Genomic DNA, 21,163 nt, shown 5'->3' on the forward strand with positions numbered 1-21,163 from the left:
CTAGACTGCCAACACAATTATCACATGTATAAATAGTTACGTCAAGGATAAATAGTCATTCCGCTGTCGCCTTTGGCTTGCTTAGTTGGGGACACTTGACATTTGACTTGACATTTGATATTCAACAGTTCTTTGATCTGCCTGCATTGACACTATTCTTTAAGAGCTGCTGTGCAGCCAAAATTACGTACCAGCTATCAGTGTAAAGCTGCTTTGACACAATCTGCATTGTAAAAAGTGCTATATAAATAAAGGTGACTTGACGTTTAGTTTGTTGCTATGTAAAGGACAAAAAAGCATATATTATCATTTCACATGATTAAATTAATCATTTGATACAATGCACTTATTGTGTACATACATGTTTTTGCATTGTACTTATATTTTAAAAAACACCTGCATGTAATTACATCTGTAATTAATTTCTGTAATTACATTTATAATTACACTGTTGACCCATCCCTTAACCCTTTCCCCTACCTTTAAACCTACCCATACCACCAAAGCTTTCCCTAACCTTACCCGTATCCCACCTCAATAGTTGCAAATGTGTTTTGCAATTCAATATGAACACAATAAGTACATTGTACTTATTTTTTGATGTAAGTACGTAGTAGTTAAGGCCACTTAATATAAAGTGGGACCATATATACACATGGGCGACATTAGGGGGGAGCAAGCATATTTTTCCCGATGTGATCCGTCAGCTCCAATCCACTAATTTGGAGCAGTTAAGGCCCCGGTATACTTCATTTCCCACGTTCCCCTCCGTCTCGCACACAGTTGAGCATGCGAGCCTTTCAAAGATACCCCTTTGCCCATGAGCGCGGAAAGACGTGTTCACCGCATGCACACGCGCACGTCCATGGTAAAAAATCATTAAAAAAAATCAGCTGCGCTGCGAGGACAATAAAATATTAGTTAGATAGCTTACTCCTCATTTAAGGAACAATATTATGAATTTGGACTGCAGTACCTATTTCGACCACTAAGTGTCATTCCTACATAGAGCCCCTTTAAATTGAAAGCATTTATGAACAGTTGACAAACTTTTTCACACCAGCAATCAGTGAACATGATTGCTCTTTTTGAACTTCTAAATGTAATCAATATATAAACTCTTATATTTAAAGACATCTCTGTGTTTATAGTGCAGCTGTTTTTTTTTTTCAATCTTTCACTTATTTGAAGAGTTTGAGTTTGAAGAGCTCTGGAAGAAAATCATTGTTCTCCCTCTACAGTAACTGAAATAATTATGTCTTAGTCAAATATTTAAAGCTTGATGTCATGTTTTAATTGTATGTTTTTAATTTCCTGGTTAATTGTATTACTTTACATTGTTGTGGCTCTGTGTGACAACTGCTCTGACTCATATACATGAGGAAATATTATTATCAGCTACAGTAACATTACAATGAAAACTAATGTAATATTTTAAATAAATGAACAATACTCACTTCAGTGTGTTGAGTCGACAGTGTTTATCCTGCAGTAAAGCAGCGATCTGATTCACTCGTGTGTCTCTTAGTTCATGTTTACTCAGATCCAGCTCTCTCAGGAGTAACGGGTTTTTACCCACAACTCTCTTCACATACTGACAGGCTTTATCTGCAGCAGCACTCAAAAACCTGCAGAAGAGTCAATTCAGTTCTCAACTAAATTACAAATATGATTGATTAGAACAATAATTCAGTTTTTTATCTTAAGACAAGCTCTAGTTAGTTATTAAGATGAAACACTTTTAATATATAAATAAATATATAAATACTTGAAAACAAAGTCTAATAGAGTTATTTAAAAGAAACTCGAGCGACAAAAGAAACTAAAGCAAACTCATAAGAACAGAAACGTCCCACAGACCAGAAGGGCAAAAGCTCACTAGATCATGATTTTCAGTATGAATACAGAGTGTGAAATTATGGCCTCAAGATCTTTCTGGCTTTTAAGCAGGAGGAGTGAAACATCAGCAGAGAAAACTGGCTTGAGAAACTGCATGTTTGTGAACATCTGGGGCCGTATTCACAAAACATTTTATCTTACAACTAAGAGTTCTCTTAAATAGCAGTAAAAGTTCTTAGCTAAGAGTTTTCTCTTAAAACCTATTCACAAAGGAATTTACTAAGGAATAGACTGAAGTCTTAAGCTAAGAGTAAGGGCGGGGTTGACCTCGTTGCTATGGAGTATACACAGTGATTGGCTGATGGGGGAGGAGTCAGCGATGTAATCATAGAAATATTGTAGAATGAGGTGTCATGTTTCCATATTAAAATAAAGGTTTTAAAACACAAATGTTGCCCTATTCGAATAAAGTTTTTTTAAATAAAAACATTACCATATTCAAATAAAGGTTTTAAAATGTAGGCTAAGTGTTACTAATTAAACTAGTAATTGTCCACCTCTTGGATGTCTTGGATTCAAGAGAATGCAAAATGCAAGCTATTTGACCTGTAGCTTGTACCACAACAAAACTGTGTTGAAGGTTATCATCATCAGGTCAGATAAGTTTTGACTTAAGTGTCAAAAAATTCTTAGTAAAGAGGAGGAGTTTTCTAAGAGTAGGATACTAAAAGTATCTATCTAAAAGCAACTTTTAGTAAAGTATAAGACTGATTCTTAAGTGCTGACTTAAGTGTTGTGAACTAAGGACTACAATGATGTCAACTCAAAATGGCCTCTGAATCAGCCAATGGCGAGTCTGCAAGGGTGAAGTCACAGCAGCACAGTACCAATCATTTAATGTTATTATAAAAAAAATCATTGAAAAAGGAAATGAAACGTTGTAATATTTTAATTTATTTTTAAAAATAGCTATGCATTTTGCAAAATTATCACAAATTAGTATTGATGCTGTGGAATCTTTTTCTATTGATGTCTCCTCACAATTGGGGCAATGATGTGAACACGAGTTCATCAACGGCTCCAACAACTCCAGGTAAGCCCACAGTCAACATAAAAGTGACTTGCTTTTGCTGCATGGTTTGATTTTAAGTTGGAAAGTCAATGAACTGCCATAGTGGCCAAATGTGATGTCCAGCCATATGAAAATTGACATCTTAAACCTTAATTGAAATATTTTTTAAAAATGTGTTAAAAGATGTAAGCATATCGTGTAGCTGTGCTTAGAGTAAATCGTTTTATGTGTGATAATGAAATGAAATTTCAAATTATTTCAATTATTATTTTCAATTATTTTTGGCCAGGCTGAAATTATGAACACATGCAAAAACAAGAGAGAACCAATTAAATATTAAAAACTTATGTTGTAGTCAATGTCATATTTTAAAACATTTAAATAATATAAATTATAAAAAAATTAAAAATATTTTCCTCATATTTTGATGGTTTAAGCAAAATTGTTTGCGATTAACAAGAAACTGTTGTTTGTATTGTGTACTGTATGTAAATTTTTTGTGCTTCCTTGTCGTTCGTTCATCTGTGATTTATTTTTCGAGAAGCATTTTGTTTTGTGTCAGCTGTGATACAGAGACATCCACTCTCATTACATGTGTAACAGAGGGCAGACAGAGTTTTTCACAGCACACTGACACCCACTAGAGAATGAGATGTTTAACATCATTGATAGTGCATTCAGATCACATGACAGCAGTCATCGGGCTGGGGTTTAGTGCAGCGTGATTAGTATTGGAGTGTGAGTTTTGGAGGCGGCGCAGTGAAGAGAGGTGTGTGTTTGTTTAGGTTGATTTCAAATATCAACAGTGTTCAACAATGAATTTAAGAAATCGCATACAGCACCTTTAAATGTATTAAATGCATTAAACATTAATTATTGCTTAAGTACATTTACATTTATTTAAAGTTATTACATTTCTTATTAGGTCAGTTACAAAAAGAATTGACAATCAAGTTTATATAATTTTATCAAGTCCATGTCATCATACAACTCCAATATAGCATATCTTCATTGGAAAGCATGTCTCTTCTCTGCTGCCATCTTGTTACTCTTAACTAGGTTAAGACACCTCTACAGCTCTTAAATAATTTAGGAGCTAAGATCTAGTCTTGACACTTAGGAACCTTTATGAATCACACTTATTCTTAAGTCTAAGAATAAGAGTAAAATTACGTCATTCTTAGAATTTTGACACACCTAAGACTAAAATGTTACTCTGAGCGGCTTTATACATAAGGGCCCTGATCTTGATCATTTTGATGTAACAAATTGTCCAGCTTATTGTATGACTAAAATAATATATTTGTTATGAATATTTACCTTGCATATAACTAATCGTGTTAATGATTTCATCCCATCTCACCTCAGTGTCTTCAGTTGACAGTTTGGATCCTGTAGTAAATCATTGAGCTTCTTCACTCCTGATTGTCCAGGATCATTTCCTGTGAGATCCAGCTCTATCAGGTGTGAAGGGTTTGATCTCAGAGCTGAAGCCAGAGCTTTATAACCTTCTTCTGTTACACTGCAGTTAGAGAGTCTAGAACAGGAATGAAAACATTCAGCTGATTAATCAGTTAAACCTGAACAACAGAAATCCTTAATGTGAATTTTATTTAGTTCTTTGTACAAATGTACTGAAAGTTAGTTGCAAAAACTGACAACTGAAAATGGAGGCAAACAAAAGGCATCCTGAATCCTTTAAAATTTTAAATGTTAGTTATCAATTACAATTATCTGAAACTGTACAGCTGTGTAAGTCTTTGATTGAATTTTCCAAACTGAAAAAGAAAGTGGATAAGGAACACAGACAGTTTCAAGAAACATAGACATTGCAGTATTTTTTTTTTTCATGGAGTTTAATGGACCTGTCTGGTATGCAAAGAAAAAGTTGCAGTTCTAAGAGACCATTCACATATAACATTAGAGGCCGCACCACTTTCTAAATTACAGTAAAAACACTCACGCATGTCGATTCATTATTACTTTTAATGAAAAAACAACAATAAAATAGTACAATTACAAACTGGCTTATGTTAAACATTTATCAACAAAATATAGGACTGATGTATCAAATATAAAAAAGATTTTTGGATTTCAAAAATGAATGCTTAGCTTGTGGTTCATTATTATTTTTAATGAAAAACACAACAATAAAACAAAAACAAACTTACTTATATTAAACAAAGAGATCCAACTTTTATTAACAAAAGTTGTGCTTTGGCCACTGGCCTTGTCCTTTCAGTCATCACACTTTACTCTCGTCATGTGACTCCTTTGGCTCAACTTACCTCAGTATCTCCAATTTACACTCGAAATTCTTCAGTCCAGTGCAAAACAGCTTCACTCCTGAATCCTGTAGATTATTATTGTTCATGTTCAGCTCTTTCAAATTGGTATCTGATCCAAGAACAGCAGCCAGAGCTGAACAGCTTTTGTCTGTTAAGTTACAATCATTTAACCTACAAGGGAAATAATTAAAGGGTTAGTTCACCTGACAATTATGTCGATCTCTACTGTATCAGTCTCCGACGCACATTCATGTGAGCACCACAATGCATGCATGTGGTGATGACACAGCCCAGGTGAAAAAAAACAGTACATTTCTATAATATACTTAAAGTGCTCTATTTTCATGCACTAATTTTGTACTTAATATACTAAAAAATCTTCTTTAGTACTTCTTAAGATAATCTTAAGAACATCTAAGTGTACTCAGCTGTGTTATTTTGAGACAGTATGAAAAATGAACTAAAATGTGCCTTTATATATATTCTATATACTATATATACACTATCTCTGTATCACTTAAAGTGCATTTGAACCCATAGTGTACTACAAGTGGTAACTAAATATATTTTTTAAATACAGAGATAGTATATTAAAAGCACATTTTAGTTCATATTTCATACTGTCTTTAAATAGCACAGTTGAGTACACTTAGACGTTCTTAAGATGATCTTAAGAAGTACTAAAGAAGAATTTTTAGCATATCAAGTACAAAATTAGTGCGAGAAAATAGAGAACTTTAAGTATATTATGGAAGTGTACTTTTTTCACCTGGGAGGAGCTGGCGTTCTGACATATGACCCGGAAACGCAGGGCTGTATTTACAAACAGAGGAAGATGTACGCTCAATATAAAACAGTTCATAACTATGTCTGCAGATTTCGACACAGAGGATGAATTGCATTTTTTTCCACAACCTTACTTATTCGAATAAGAATATACAGAGAATGAACTACAGGAGATGGAAGAGGCTGCAACACAACCACAAGCTTCTGAAAGAAAGAGCAATGGAGAGCTGGTGGTGTAGATGTCATCAGTGCCAAACGATGCCTATTGACCAGAAGAGCATGTGCTGCATTGATTGTGATATTGTCATGCCACAGGTTAAAAGTTTGGATAATTCAGACGATGAGACGACACATGTATCTTGCATCACCACACGCATGGAGTTTGGGTTCTTGCCACTGCTGCCTTTGGCTTGCTTAGTTGGGGACACTTAATATTCAACAATATTATTGAATTGAACTGACTGCACTGATACTATTAAATGAGACAGTTCACACTTTTATAGCAAGCTGAAGGACTTTTGATATAAATGGTAACTGCGTCGGGCTGAAACTAGCAAAAAACACGTGTGTTGTGCCTGACGCCGCATTGCGTTGGGTGTATGATAGGGCCCTTAATGATTTAAGTAAAGCTAAGATTACTTGAATCTGAGAACCTAAGAATTTTTGTTATTTATAACTCAAGATTAACATTTACTGGATTGAGCCTCTAGGGTTGACAGATGCACCTTTTATTGATAAAGTTTTCTTGCGCTTTTGCCACCAGCATCGTCCTGTCAGTCATTGTACCTTACTCTCGTCATGCGATTCCTTGGGCTCAACTTACCTCAGTATCTCCAATTTACAATTCAAATTCTTCAGTCCAGTGCAGAGCAGCTTCACTCCTGAATCCTGCAGATTATTATTGTTCATGTTCAGCTCTTTCACATTTGAATCTGATCCAAGAACTGCAGCCAATACTGAACAGCTTTTGTCTGTTAAGTTACAATCATTTAACCTACAAGGGAAATAAATCACATCACAGAATTAGATGGAACACTTAAAATATATTTTTCTATATACATTTTTTTTATTGTTTTTACATAAACTGCATATAAACAGTAAAGAGGCTGAGCTAAACTAACATCACTTTCCAAAAACTAGCATTTCCTGTACATTAGTATTTTGAAACAAATGTCATAGATAGAAGGAAGCATGATTGGAAAAAGTTGAGAGTGTTAAGATTTATAGTTTTTTATAGCTGAGCCTGGTTTCTCCCAATGATTTTTCTTTATTTCTGCCACCTGATGGAGTTTGGTTTGTTGTAGGGCTGCATGATTATGACAAAAATCATAATTGTCAATTGAAATTGAAATTGTAATTGTGATTATTAATTACAATTATCACAATTTACATTGAATGACGTATTGAATAGCTTTATACCATTGTTTGAAGCAACTGCATGTCATATAAAACACTCTTCCTGAAATTCTGTGTTTTTCTATAACATTAAACATCAAATGTCAACTATACATTGGTTTGGATTCTTCAAATAATAATAATAAAAAAGTCAACATATGCATGATATAATAATATGGGCTTTTGCATCAGACTGTTCTTGGAACTTGGATATAGGAAGTAGCCACTAGTGTGGTTCCCTGAGAACTAATGTTCCCCTAGGGCCCGAAGTGAGGTAAACTGCGCTCGTTGTTGGTACTTTTATTTTGACGGCACAGAGAACAGTTCAGACATATCCTGAGCACACAATGCTCGCATTCTCCATCTACATTAGTTTACTATCTGTTTAGCAGTCCTGTCTAATACATTATTTGATAGAAATGTTATACAAAGCAAGTAGACAGTATATGAAAAAATTATGAGCTTTAGCCGTGTGGTTGATGCCCAATGTCGCTAGCTTAGCAGAAATACATTGCCATTTTTTGCTTGGTCTGCTCAAATTTGTGCTGGATTTTCTTCTTAGCGTAACCCTAGTGAAAAATAAATATACTAAAATATACTTGAAATACATTTATTTTATGCTAAGTGTACTACAATTGCATTCACATATTTATGTACTTAATATATAAATACCCTGCAATTGTGCTTTTAGTATACTAAATTGGTATACTTAAAGTCTGCTAAACTGGAACAAGTATTTTTGCGTTGAGGTCCAACTAAAGATATACTTAAGTATATTTGATTGTGCTAAAGTGGAACTATTGCAAGTACAGTAGGTGGACAACCAAAATGGGTATTACCGCCGCGCATACCGCCGCCGCAGGGCCGTTGCGTTAAATGAAATTCAGTCGCGTGTAAAAAACTACCGCCAGGTGGCGCAAAGGGACGGAATGGAAAGTGACTGTAATAATAAAATGTCGGTTTGTAAACGGAGATGAAAGGACGAAGTAAAACAACAATGACATTATAATATAACATTTTAACATCCTTAAAAATCATTTGAAAATATAAAGTGAGAGTTAATTTCAAAACGTGGGATAGTCTTAGGCTAGGCCTACTCCATCAGAAATTAAAAGAAAGACCTTTACACAAAGTCTTACTGCATGCTATTGTCATTAAACAGTCATTAGGCATATATATATATATATATATATATATATATATATATATATATATATATATATATATATATATATATATATATATATATATATATATAAGGAGCACACACACACGGATTATAAATGTAATATTTTCATTCTGGTTTGCTCTTCCATTCCTTCAAGTTCCACATGCGGAGCGAAATGAGAACGGTCCAGCATTAAGACCGCATTAAGAGCAATAATTCTTATTAACTGCTATTGTTCTTGATTTTTTTATTGTTCTTGATTATTATTATTTATTTATTTATTTATTGCCTATTATATAGGCTATGCTATGTAATGTTTAGTGATTTTGATATCGCAGACTAAAATACCGGCAGGAATAAATATTTTGGCTAATTTACTCATTAAAACCAAAGGTGTTCATCTGTGATTGTACATCAAGAGCAAGGACACGTTGTGTGCATTTTGTTTTGTGCTTTTACCAGACCGAAACTCTCGATTGTCTGTGTGAAAACTGCGCGTGTGCACGAGCGCCAAGAGAACTGATAACGGCAGCAACGAGCACTGGCCATGATTTCACAAACAACACGTTCCAACGGATAGATCGCCTCTTATTTAACACAGACCTACGAATTTATTATCGAATTGAGATATTTCTTTCTTTTTAGGTACAGTTATTTGCTGAGTTTAAGTTCACTTTTGAGACGTTTCAGTTTCTCGCAGAGAGACAGCTGAAAGCGCACCCCGTTTTTTTATTTTATTTTACTAAAGCACAAGGTTTTGTTGTTATTGTGAGCGTACACAAATAAAAGTAGACCATTTGTAGTCTTGCATCAATCTGTAGGCTATCGCCAAAAATGACGAAGGCCTGTTTTAAGTTGTTTCAGCTGTCATGAGGAGAAAATCCATCAGAACGCGCCGGCGCTTTCGTCGGCCAGAGGGATAAAAATTAACCAATTTAGTTTCATATTTATATTTAAATATTGGGCTATTGCCTATTATTAATATTATTATTTTAATGTCACCTATGTTGATTATGAAAAGGGAATAGCATGACGGATGCGCAATGTCGGGAGACATGCAGCGGGTCAGACATAAGTTTGACCACTTCATTAAGTTTTGTTTTATAGTAAGTCTTTCTTTAAAGTGAATTTCGTTTTGTAGAAATTGTATCTTAATTTCAATCAATGTTTCATCAACCAATTGCCTATATTTAATAAATAGGAAGAAAACCAAGAACGTCGGGTGTGGAATGGATTGAAGTGCGTAACAAACGAAACCATGTTTCCGCGGCCTTTGAATAAGGCTGAAGCATTATACGTCTTTCTGTTTTAATTAAATTTATTTATTACTTTATTACATGTCTGTATTTCTTAAATAATTGATAAGATGTTTTTGGTCGAACAATATATTTTAGCTGGTCTAGTTAGACACAAATTTGCGTAGTGGCTTATTGGGCAAACTTTTTTTCCTACCACACGCCAAACTCATAACATTTCTTGCAGATTTAAAAAAAAAAAAAAAACACGACGCTCCGACTTTTGTCTGCTTATTTCATATGATCAGATCAGGATGTTAAAATTAACAAAAAGCACCAAGATTCCAAAAAGGTCGCGCATAGCTTAGGCTAATATTTTGAGTCTCCCGCCCTCTGGATTAATGGCTTTGGTGACAAACATTTTAAACAAAGCGCCCTTCCCCCTATCTCAAACTTGTCAAGTGTGGCAGAGCAAGCACTGTTAGGTTGGGTGAGTGCTTTTTATACACACAAGATAATGTAAAAATTATACATTGATATATAAATAGAACACAATCGGTTTGTTGTTTTTGTTTGTTTTTCTTTAACATTTTTATTTTATTTCTTTGTCTTTAAGGAACATTGGATGGCAGTAAAGATTCTGTACAGTTATTGTTCTAATAATACGGAGCCATAATGTTACATATCTTGGTCAATTCTTTCGAGCTGCTTTACAGCTTAACCACAGTTTGCAACATCAGCAGTTATTGAAAAGAACTGAATCAACACAGATCTGCTGATATATAAATAGGCCTAAATAAATAGCAAAAACAAGATTGGGTTTGTACGGTTCATTTGACCTATAATTTAATGATTTATGTTATGATGTTATGGAAGTACAATGTACAGATGCCTATATGTTTTGCATAAAGTAAGAATATTTAAAGAATCTTAAACTTCCAATGTTAAACATGTTCTCGTCATTTTGCTCTAACTGCAGTCAAAATACAAATAGGCCTATAAAATATTCATATGCATTGTGTAGCCCATTGTGGAGAGTCAGATTAGGCGCAAACTCTATAGCAGAAACTTTTTATCTTAGCACTTGTTGAATAACAAAATGTTGATTATTGGGATATCAACGTTTTTTTGTTCGTATTTGTTTAGCTTATGGCATGACATTTCTTTTTGTAATGTTTATGAGCATGTTAATGGATACAAACGGCACAATTACAGTTTATCAGATTGTTGCATAGCTATAATTGCACGATATAGTTGAAACATTAACACATTAAAATCGTCTGATAACCATATAGTAGTTAACATGAACCCTTTGTAAGCGATGTCATTACATCATGGGCATACGGGACACCCCCGCAGCCCCCACCCTATGATGGGCCCCGTCGCAGATTAGTTACTATTTAGCCTTTGCTTTTTTTAGAACTAAACTCAATTGACTAAAGATAAAAATAAAGCATCCACTGAAGCCCAAAAATGCAAGCAGAATGCCATAAACTAGTGCTAAATTACCACAAAAGGGGGAAAAAGTTGTTTCCATCGCCGTTTGTAAGGTAGCCAAGACAACAGCAAGCTTTGATGCGCTGTGCTGTGTTACTGTTAGCGGTCGTGTGGCGAGACAAATAAATATGTCTTTGCTGAGATATTATTATTATTATTATTATTATTATTATTATGCAGCTATTATATATTGCCCAAACGTAAATAGCATAGCCAATAAGTCTAGAGTTAGGCTATTTCTTTATTCTTTTACTGTAAATACATGAATTTAGTTTAGGCCTATATCATTTGATGCACCGATCGAAATTACTGAAAATTTGCGGCCAAAACAGCAATTTACGCGCTTGTCTAAGGGAACCTTATATAGCCTATACGCAAATTTGTGTCTAACTTAGAATTTAGAGCAGCTAAAATATATTGTTAGACCAAAACATCTTATCAATTAATTAAGTAATAAAGACAAGTATTTAAGAAATTTAATAAAAACAGAAAGACGTATATTGCTTCAGCCTTATTCAAAGGCCGCGGAAACATGAGTTCGTTTGTTACGCAATCCATACCACACCCGACGTTCATGGTTTTCTTCCTATTTATTAAATATAGGCAATTGGTTGATGAAACATTGATTGAAATTAAGATACAATTTCTACAAAACGAAACTAAAGAAAGACTTACTATAAAACAAAACTTAATGAAGTGGTCGAACACATGTCTAACCCGCTGCATTTGTCTCCCAACATTGCGCATCTGTCATGCTATTCACTTTTCCTAATCAACATTGGTGACATCTTTAAAAAAAATTATATTAGGCTATAGCCCAATATTTAAATATAAATATGAAACTAAATTGGTTACATTTTTATCCCTCTGGCCGACGAAAGCGCCGGCGCGTTCTGATTTTCTCCTCATGACAGAAACAACTTAAAACAGGCCTTCCGTCATTTTTGGCTATAGCCTACAGATTAGTGCAAGTCACAATGTGATGGCCTATGATGTGGCCGCACATCAGTGAGCGGTAATACACGCACACACGCCCACACACATGCATACGCACACACGCGCACACACACACGCATACATACATACACACACACACATATACACACATATACATACACATACACATACAAGCAAGCATTAATTTAAATATTTTTTTTTTGTTCAATATATTTTATGAATTGTTTTTCTCGTATTCAGTAATAAGACACGGATTCGGTTTGTTTTTCATTTAGAATACTTTATTAAATATCAGTACTTGTTAACTAGTTGGAGTGCACACAATTTAGTTTACTATGCTGTATATTTCTGTTAATATTGGTTTCTTTTGAGTTTAAGTTACCGTCGTGTGGGCTGCGTGGAGAATAGCGGAGATTTCCGAACTCCTGTCATGGGGTCCGTCTTTCTAAAGGACCGACGTGCTGCTTCTGCCGCTTTTTGGTTCCGCTGGCCGGTACCAATGGACTGATGACTTATAGGGGTGGTTGTGGTGTTTAAGTTGGCATTTCTTTTCCATTTTTTTTTTTTTTTCATTCCTTAATGTTATTCTGGTTTGGTTTCCTTGACAAGATTTAGATTTAATCTTCATTTTTAATCATTTAATTCGTTTGTTTATTTTGTTGTTGTATTTTGATTTTTGTTTTTTTTTGTCTCCCCTCTTGTGTGTAATGTGGACTAGTCCAATTGTATAAATGTGTCTTCATTGTTTCATTAGTTGGGTCAGTTCAGTTTGTCATTGCTTCAGTTAGTTGATTTCAGTTTTGTTCTGTTGACCTCTTTTATTAGACCTAAACTAGTTGTTTGATTTTTCTCTATTTTTGATTCATTAAAGAATATTTTTTGGGAAACTTGTTTTTTTCCATTGCCCTATTATTTTTGACTGCTGGGTCCCTCACACACAATAACAACAAAACCTTGTGCTTTAGTAGTAAAATAAAATAAAAAACAGGGTGCGCTTTTAGCTGTCTCTCTGCGAGAAACTGAAATGTCTCAAAAAATGAAAAACTCAGCGAATAATTATACCTAAAAAGAAAGAAATATCTCAATTCGATAATAAATTCGTAGGTCTGTGTTAAATAAGAGGCGATCCGCTGGAACGTGTTGTTTCTGAATTTGATATTTGATATTTTAAGGAATAGAATACACTCCTGCATTTAAATGCGGCTGCAGGAGTTGCAGTTTTTTATGATGTTTTATTAATCCGTCCATTCTTTTTAGTTTCAGTGATTTAGCTAATTCGCCTTAAAATGATTTAGCTATAAATTGCCTTAATAATGGGAGCGAAATTATTCAGTGACTCACGTTTTACTAAAATAAAGGGATATAATTCATGAAACACGCAACAATTTATTAATCAGTGTCTAAACAGATAGCCTAACTACTTAGGAAAAATATAGCCTAACTGTCAAATAAAGGACAGGTAACGAATAACAAAGTAGCCTATGTGCGTGTCAAAAATCTATGTTGTTTTATTAAAGGAGTTTAAAATATAAATTAAAAAAAAATGTATTTGTGATAAATATAGGCCTAATATGTGAGAAAATTTACATTTTGCATAAAGATAAATATGCTTTGATGCATTTGTTGGATAACGTGGTTAAAGCGCCACTCAGCGGTCAAAAGCTGCAAATGCACTTTGCGACGCGGCGGCGGCGGCACGCGCGGTGGTAGAAACACCGTTTTGGATGGCCACCTACTGTATACTTTAGTACAAGTATATATATCTTGCATTCAAATTATACAGTGATCATACTATCCTTACTAATAGTGATATTAAACACATTTTAGGCTTAATATTAAGAAATATGCATTGTGCAATTAAGAAAACTCCAAATAAAGTTTAATTAAAGTAATTATATGTCAGTAAATATAGTAGTCAACATTTGAAGTGGATCAATCCTTTCATCAAAGTTGTTCTAAGATTTTCTTCTTAGGACATCTTTGATTAACTTTTCTGATCCACTTCAAATGCTGACTACTGTATATTTTTAGTTAGTGTGAAATGAATGTAGGCCTATTTTAAATATATTTTGGTAGGGTTTTTTCACTAGGCACACTCTGCATCCATTGCCTCTGACATGTTTTCTCACCGTCACGTACTTAACTCAGAAACTCTTAAGAAAAACCAGAGTTACCTAAACTCATAATTATGAGTTGTGCTGATGTTCATGTGCATTTTAAATTAATTCTTTCTGACATGACTTGAAAACACTAACTGCTGAAGCTAAACCTTGACCCCCATTGGCCTGGCCCAACATCCTACTATTGGTTGAACCAGAAGTTGACACATATAGACCGCAATGATTGATATGTTTCGAACACACCAAGCCTATGCCATCACACTCACAATCGGTTTAGCTGTACTTTTGCTGAACAACCGAACTCGCTGGAGTGTCACTATTGGGAATGTGTGTTGCAGATAAGGCAGATTTATCCGATGGAAACTGAGTCTAGAAACTCATTGTAGCTAAAGACACAAGACTCAACTTGTTTTTCAAATCTGTGAATGATGAAATTATTTTTAGATGATGCTATATAATTTTTTAGATGAGACTTTCTTTTTGTGCAAACCACAGAAAACATGAGGTATGAACTGAAACATCTAGTTTGTTTCTGCTAATTGGCTGTAAGGGCAGAATTTTCAAACCCAACTTTTGCCTACATCTCAGACATTACCATGAGAATTTTGCAAATAAAATGATTTCATTTGTTACATTTTTAAGTACTTCAGTAATTTATTTTTTGTTGAATACTATGTTGACCTGTTATGATTAAAAGTTCAATTTAATGAACAGTATCCGAGTTCTACTTTAGTATTGGCCTAGATAAAAGTTTACAGGAAATGTGTTTTGAGTTGCAAAAAATCATCATAAGTTTTATAATTATGACCTTTAACTTTTTTTAATAACTTGCTCACACTTTGAATATCAGGTAGGCTATTGTTTAATTTAATTCAATAGCACTTTTAACAATTTTGCATGGTTGCAAACAGATATAGCCTACATACATATAGAAAACAACATATAGTCAGTTTGAAATGGTGAAATAAATTCACATACCTGATTTTTATTTTAAAACAATTTTATTACATTTTTGTATTCCTAATGCACTTCAATGCACCTACTGTAATACACTTTTCCCATTAATGCTGCTTTAATTGCCCTTTGGGCTGTCAAAATATTATAAATGATTAAATTAATTATTAAACTGATCCTGAGAAAAAAAATGCAGAAAGTTAAAATGTCAAATAAATCCAGAAACGTTTACTGCATGAAAAGTTGCATCATTTTAATTTATGCGTCACATATAAATCCGCAGCGAGACCGCCAAATCATTTAATTGTGTTTTTGTCACAATTGTGGTGCATTGAGAGTTGAAGCACGCAGAGACAATAGGCAGAGGAATGTTACGGATTATATTTCATCCACACACACGGAAACACAAGCAGTTCTGCATGTTCACATTTTTCCACCAATGAACAGAACTGTCTGTGTTTTAGTGCGTGCACAAGAATAAACTAATGTGCCGGTTTATGCAATTGCTTCATGTTGCGTTAATGACAGATAATGTAAGGAAAAAGGGAAACAAAACATTCTTGATATTTAATGTTGTGTCTGCTGGTGTTATTTCTTCAACAGCTTAAAGTTTAATGCACGTTCGTGTTGTATAGCAACAGGCCTTTTCACGTTTATTTTCACGCACCACTTACTGTGTCTATATAATTTTGTCGTCGATTCACAGTCTTTTAATCCATATAATTTGTGCTGTCATTATTAGTTGTCAATAATATCAGCGCGCTTACAGCTGTACTTGTAATAGAGAAAACACAAACACCAGTTTAGCGTAGTTTATATCTGTGTGGTGGCGCAACAGTTAAGCAGAGCGCTCCTGCGATAGCGGCCCGCGTGACCCGTGTTCGATTCCAACCCGTACTGGTTCCTGCATTCAATGTACATATAAATCTGTTCCCATTGTCTCACTGATGTTCACTGGATAAGTTACTGATATACTGGAGCTGTCTGTAAAAGGCATATTCTAAAGCTTTAACTTTATTTCTAAAGATTACTTTATTGTAGTCTATTTGAAGCACACTATAATGATGCCATTAACACACTACAAGTTACCTTGGAATGCCATTGCAATGTGTTTTAAAAATCACTAAAAGTTTATCAGTATATTTAAGGTCCCGTTCTTTGTGATCCCATGTTTCAAACTTTAGTTAGTGTGTAATGTTGTTGTTAAGAGTATAAATAAAATCTGTAAAATTTTAAAGCTCAAAGTTAAATGCCAAGCAAGATATTTTATTTAACAGAAGTCGCCTACATCGAACGGCCAGTTTGGACTACATCCCTCTACTTCCTTCTTTAATGACGTCACTAAAACAGTTTTTTGACTAACCTCCGCCCACAGGAATACACAAGAGTTGCGTTTGTAGAGTGTGTTTGTCGCCATGTCGTCGAAACGCTGTTATTTTCATCCCGCAGTCCAATCACCGGGTCTGATTCTGGCTCAAATTGATAGGGTAAAATTAAAGACATGTTTACAATAACACTGAGTGCGTGCATCTCCACGTTATGGTAAGAGGCGTGACCTTTCCGGGCAAGGTTCGCTAAGCTGCTGTCGAATCACAACACAGGAACCGCTGGCACAATCAGAACTCGTTACGTATTTCTGAAGGAGGGACTTCATAGAACAAGGAAGTCATCAGCCCGTTTTTATGACAGTGGAAACAGCGGTATACAGATAAGTAAATTATGTGAAAAATACTGTGTTTTTTTACACGCGAAACATGAACACATGTTATATTGCACACTATAAACACAATCATAGCTTCAAAAAACCACGAAAAACGGGACCTTTAATGTATGTTCAACACTCTTACAATGTAATTGAATTGCAATTCTAATGTCACCAAAATACATTTAAAGTTTATGCTGAGTGAATTCTGCATTTCAGAACTACACATACAAGGGTATATTTAAAGTGTACTTAAGTATACTTGGAATAGTTCCACTTTAGCACAAACAAGTATATTTAATACAACTTTAGTTGAACTTTAGCACTGCTTTTGGACAACTAAAATGCATTTAGTACAAAATTAGTTGTTCCAATTTAGCAGACTTTAAGTATACCGATTTATAGCATGCCACAAGTACATTTAGTTATACTAAAGTACATACAAATAAATTGTGCTTAACCCTCAGGGGTCTGAGGATTTTTGGGACCCTGGAGAAGTTTTGACATGCCCTGACATTTGTGCTTTTTTCAGTTGTTCATAAACATATTAAATGGAAAAAGTGTCATTACACTGTATTCAGCACAAACTAGGCTACAATAATATGTGAGGAACATGTATGTACATGTTTGTGTTTTTTGAAGGAATAACGTTTATGCGTGGTTATTGAAAAAACAAAAAACTTAAGTCACTGAAATAAGGCCAAAAAATATATATTAAATCTTTGTTCACAAGACCTCTGGGTATTTGAGGTTGTAGACTAGAGTTTTTGCTTCAAAATGAGGTAAAAATTATGCTGCCTGCTTGTTCATATAAAACAATAGAGAGATTTAAATTTTCTAAAACATCTTTGGTCAAGAAACACAGTATGCGTGGAGGCGTGAATCCTCATGTATAATGGGTGATTCTTAACTGAGAAGACAAAAGAAGCACATAATAATGACCTGAAATGACTTGCATATTAATGAGGCCTTTCAGTCAGGTAGGCTGTGAAAGAACCCTCTGTGATCATGATTCAAATCTCATCATGGTGTAAATCAAATATACAGAAAAAACAGCAATACTGTGAAATATTATTACAATTTAAAATAATGGTATTCTATTATATTCTTTAAAATATAATGTATTTGTGTGATGCAAAGTGTCTGAACAATTGTTACCTCTATGGCATTTCATATAGGCTTTTAGCTTAAAAGCATGCAAATTTGGAGAAATATTGATGGAGGGCGCTCTGTACTCCTTTAGTCCACAAATTCATCTAAAGAAGAATAGGTCATGTGACAATCCAGGAACTGAACTAACAGAGGACAGAGATCGCTAACTATGGCTATTCAAAACACTTTTCAAGACAATAAATACACGATTGAGACGATGAATGCATGTATTGACTCAGAATTTGCGTCTGAATAGCGCTCCCTCCATGGGCGTGGCCGCATTAGCGGATAATGAGCTGAATCACGGACTTCTGACATGGCTCTCTTTTCATACAGATTACATAAACACAGAATGTTTGTTTTCGATTTGACTTGCACGATTTAAAACCTGACATTTCAACGTTTTGTTAGACATAAGTATGAATTTTTTGTGATTAGTATTCACTAAGTTACACTTCATTTTCTGAGAACTATTAGATTGGACTTCGTTCAGAGGGAGATGAGAGATCACGCATCATGTTAGTTTTCTTTATTTTACAAAAAGCACAACATTTTGTTTTTACTCTGAGTGTATACAAATAAAAGAAGATATTCTATAGTTTCAATTGATATATTACTTATGTCTCTATGACAAAAAAATGACGGAGTATTTTAAGTCTGTTTTGCTGCAATGTGAAAAAAAACCTGCAAAACGCGCCGGCGCGTTTTCAGACCTCAGAGTGTTAAAAATGGCGGGTACTGGTGTTTTGCACGCATACACCTACGTCACTGGTAGTTCCTTTTGTGCAAGTTAAGACTTTTTACAATCTGAAGAAACGTTAGTTGTGATTCGCCTCTCACAACGTAACATGCTCTAAACACACCTCTTATACACAGAATGAAGCAAGTGAATATTTTTCCTTGTAATCGCGTCTTTGAACAATTATGAAATCGTGGCATCTATAATCATGTTTGTTTTGATCCAAGACAAATATGCAAATATTTATGTTATTTTATATTTTATCTAAAGGTTTGATAAACTGTCTCCATAAAAAAAAAATAGATTTTTCAGACTATTATTTCATATGTCAGGCTTTACACGGTTAAAAGTGCAATATGTAGGTTTTCGTCCTCTAGAGGTCGCCTATTCAAAACAAAGGCATAGCTTGATGTCGCCAAGTTTCAGCGAGGAATCTTGGGACATGTGGTCTTCACATCACAGCTGGTGGAAAAGAATAGGGATAGGAATTGGCAGAAATCATGTTCATGGATGAAATTATTAACATTACTGTATGTATAGGGGTGTAAAGATATATCGCAGTACGATATTTTGCAATACAAAAATGTTACAATATGTATCATAGAGTGATGGCGATACTTTTACGATATGACGGCATTTTAATCTTATTGGTTGAGCTGCCAACGTGACCTATTCTGCAACTTGGAGGTGGCAGTGAGAGAAGCCGGGTTGGCACTGCATATTAAGTGTGCGTCTCAATCAGTTCTCTAGTAAGCGTTTTGCGCACACATCAAATCTTGCAAGCAGGTTTAAATGTTTCTCGTGTCAGTCTCGTGCTTGGTCACGTGAGAAAAGGTTTCTTTCACCGCAGTGTCACAGCAACAGCTGTGCTCACAGAAAAGCAAAAGATGCTTGCGATGCTTTGCTATAAGAAGTTCTGTGGGGCAGTTCACATATTGCGTTTTTTCCACATGCAAGTCAGTTATTTCAAATGTAGCCACGCGGCAGGCGCGTTCATAATGGAAGCAACACAGTCGCGACGCGCATGCGGTGCATTTTCCAGGTGCATCGAGATTAAAAATTCTCAACTTTTCATTATGCCGCAAGCGCACCGCAGGTCATGTGATACGAACCAACCGATCAGCTATGGTCTTTCCATAACAAAACATCAAAATCTCAGCCAAACAGCTGATCATAGCTGTGCATGGTGCTTTTTATGTCTTATCTCCATAAATATATCAGGTAGTAAAGGTAATACAAGGGCTAGAAATCAATTTATCCTTTGCTATGCCTCTTGGACAGCGCAGATCATGGTTGCATAGCAACGACCGACACCACGGGAGCACCAGCGCTTTGGAAAGAAGGAGCAGTGGTGCGGCCGCGCCTTCCAAGCGTTTTTAGATGCGACATGTGAACCGTCCCTTAGGATTCTTAATTCTGAATTTCAGTTTCATTTTGTTCAAAATATCGTGATACGTACTGTATCATATCATGACCTGAGCATATCGTTACTAGGGCTGTGTATTGCCAAGAATCTGGCGATACGATACGCATCACGATAGAGGGGTTACGATACGATATATTTTGATATTGCGATACTGTAAGAAAAGCGATATATTGCGATATTTCTTGTTGTTTTAGAAAAAGGATGTAATTTTAGAAAAAAACGGTCAGAAAGTACACACCACCATACGCATAAAACCTTACCAACAACTTTATTTTATTTAATCAATACAGTATCACTTGTATTTATATCACTTATCACTATTTTGTGCAATTTAAGGGAAAATAGTAAAGTGACTGCAGGATTCTTTAGGTGTAAATGTTTTAAAGGTTCACAGTATAGCAGTTTTTAATTTCTAAACTATTTAACTAGTGCATGGTCCATTTCATGACTGAATATCTGTTTGTTTTATATTTCATACTGTAAAGCTGCTTGCTTTTTAAGCAGTCTATTGCATAAAGTGCTATTTAAATAAACGTGCCTTCACTGAAGTACTGAACAGAGCTGATGCAAACATATTCACATTGCTATCAGATGCTTTCTTTATGCTATCACTGCTGTCATTTTTGTTGTTGGTTTCTTTTGTTACCGAGAAGAAAACGTGCAGTACATAACGTTACTACATATTCTATGGAACGCCTCTCTCAGCAGCATGGATCGCGTCGGGATGTTAAGTGAGCTCTCAGATTCAATGAGTTTCCTGAGTTTTGGATTATATAAACATGGCCTATTTTGAAAACAACTGACTCTTTTCGATCTCCTTATTGGGTTCTTTA

At 34.8% G+C, this 21,163-nt stretch overlaps 1 protein-coding gene across 4 annotated transcripts in view; it reads right to left on the reverse strand.

Moving 5' to 3' along the window:
- LOC125242871 (NACHT, LRR and PYD domains-containing protein 12-like) overlaps positions 1–21,163 on the reverse strand; it is a 51,469-nt gene that overhangs the window by 14,490 nt on the left and 15,816 nt on the right. For 3 of the 4 annotated variants that reach the window (XM_048151927.1, XM_048151936.1, XM_048151917.1), the window contains 4 exons: positions 6,809–6,979; positions 5,200–5,370; positions 4,275–4,448; positions 1,458–1,628 (listed from right to left, as the gene is read on the reverse strand). In XM_048151927.1, coding sequence (XP_048007884.1) covers positions 1,458–1,628; positions 4,275–4,448; positions 5,200–5,370; positions 6,809–6,979 — 687 coding nt within the window. The remainder of the gene's footprint in view (positions 1–1,457; positions 1,629–4,274; positions 4,449–5,199; positions 5,371–6,808; positions 6,980–21,163) is intronic. The other variant, XM_048151945.1, reaches the window with a different exon arrangement.

The sequence above is a fragment of the Megalobrama amblycephala genome, linkage group LG1, assembly GCF_018812025.1.
Source record: "Megalobrama amblycephala isolate DHTTF-2021 linkage group LG1, ASM1881202v1, whole genome shotgun sequence".
In the NCBI taxonomy this organism is placed as follows: domain Eukaryota; kingdom Metazoa; phylum Chordata; class Actinopteri; order Cypriniformes; family Xenocyprididae; genus Megalobrama; species Megalobrama amblycephala.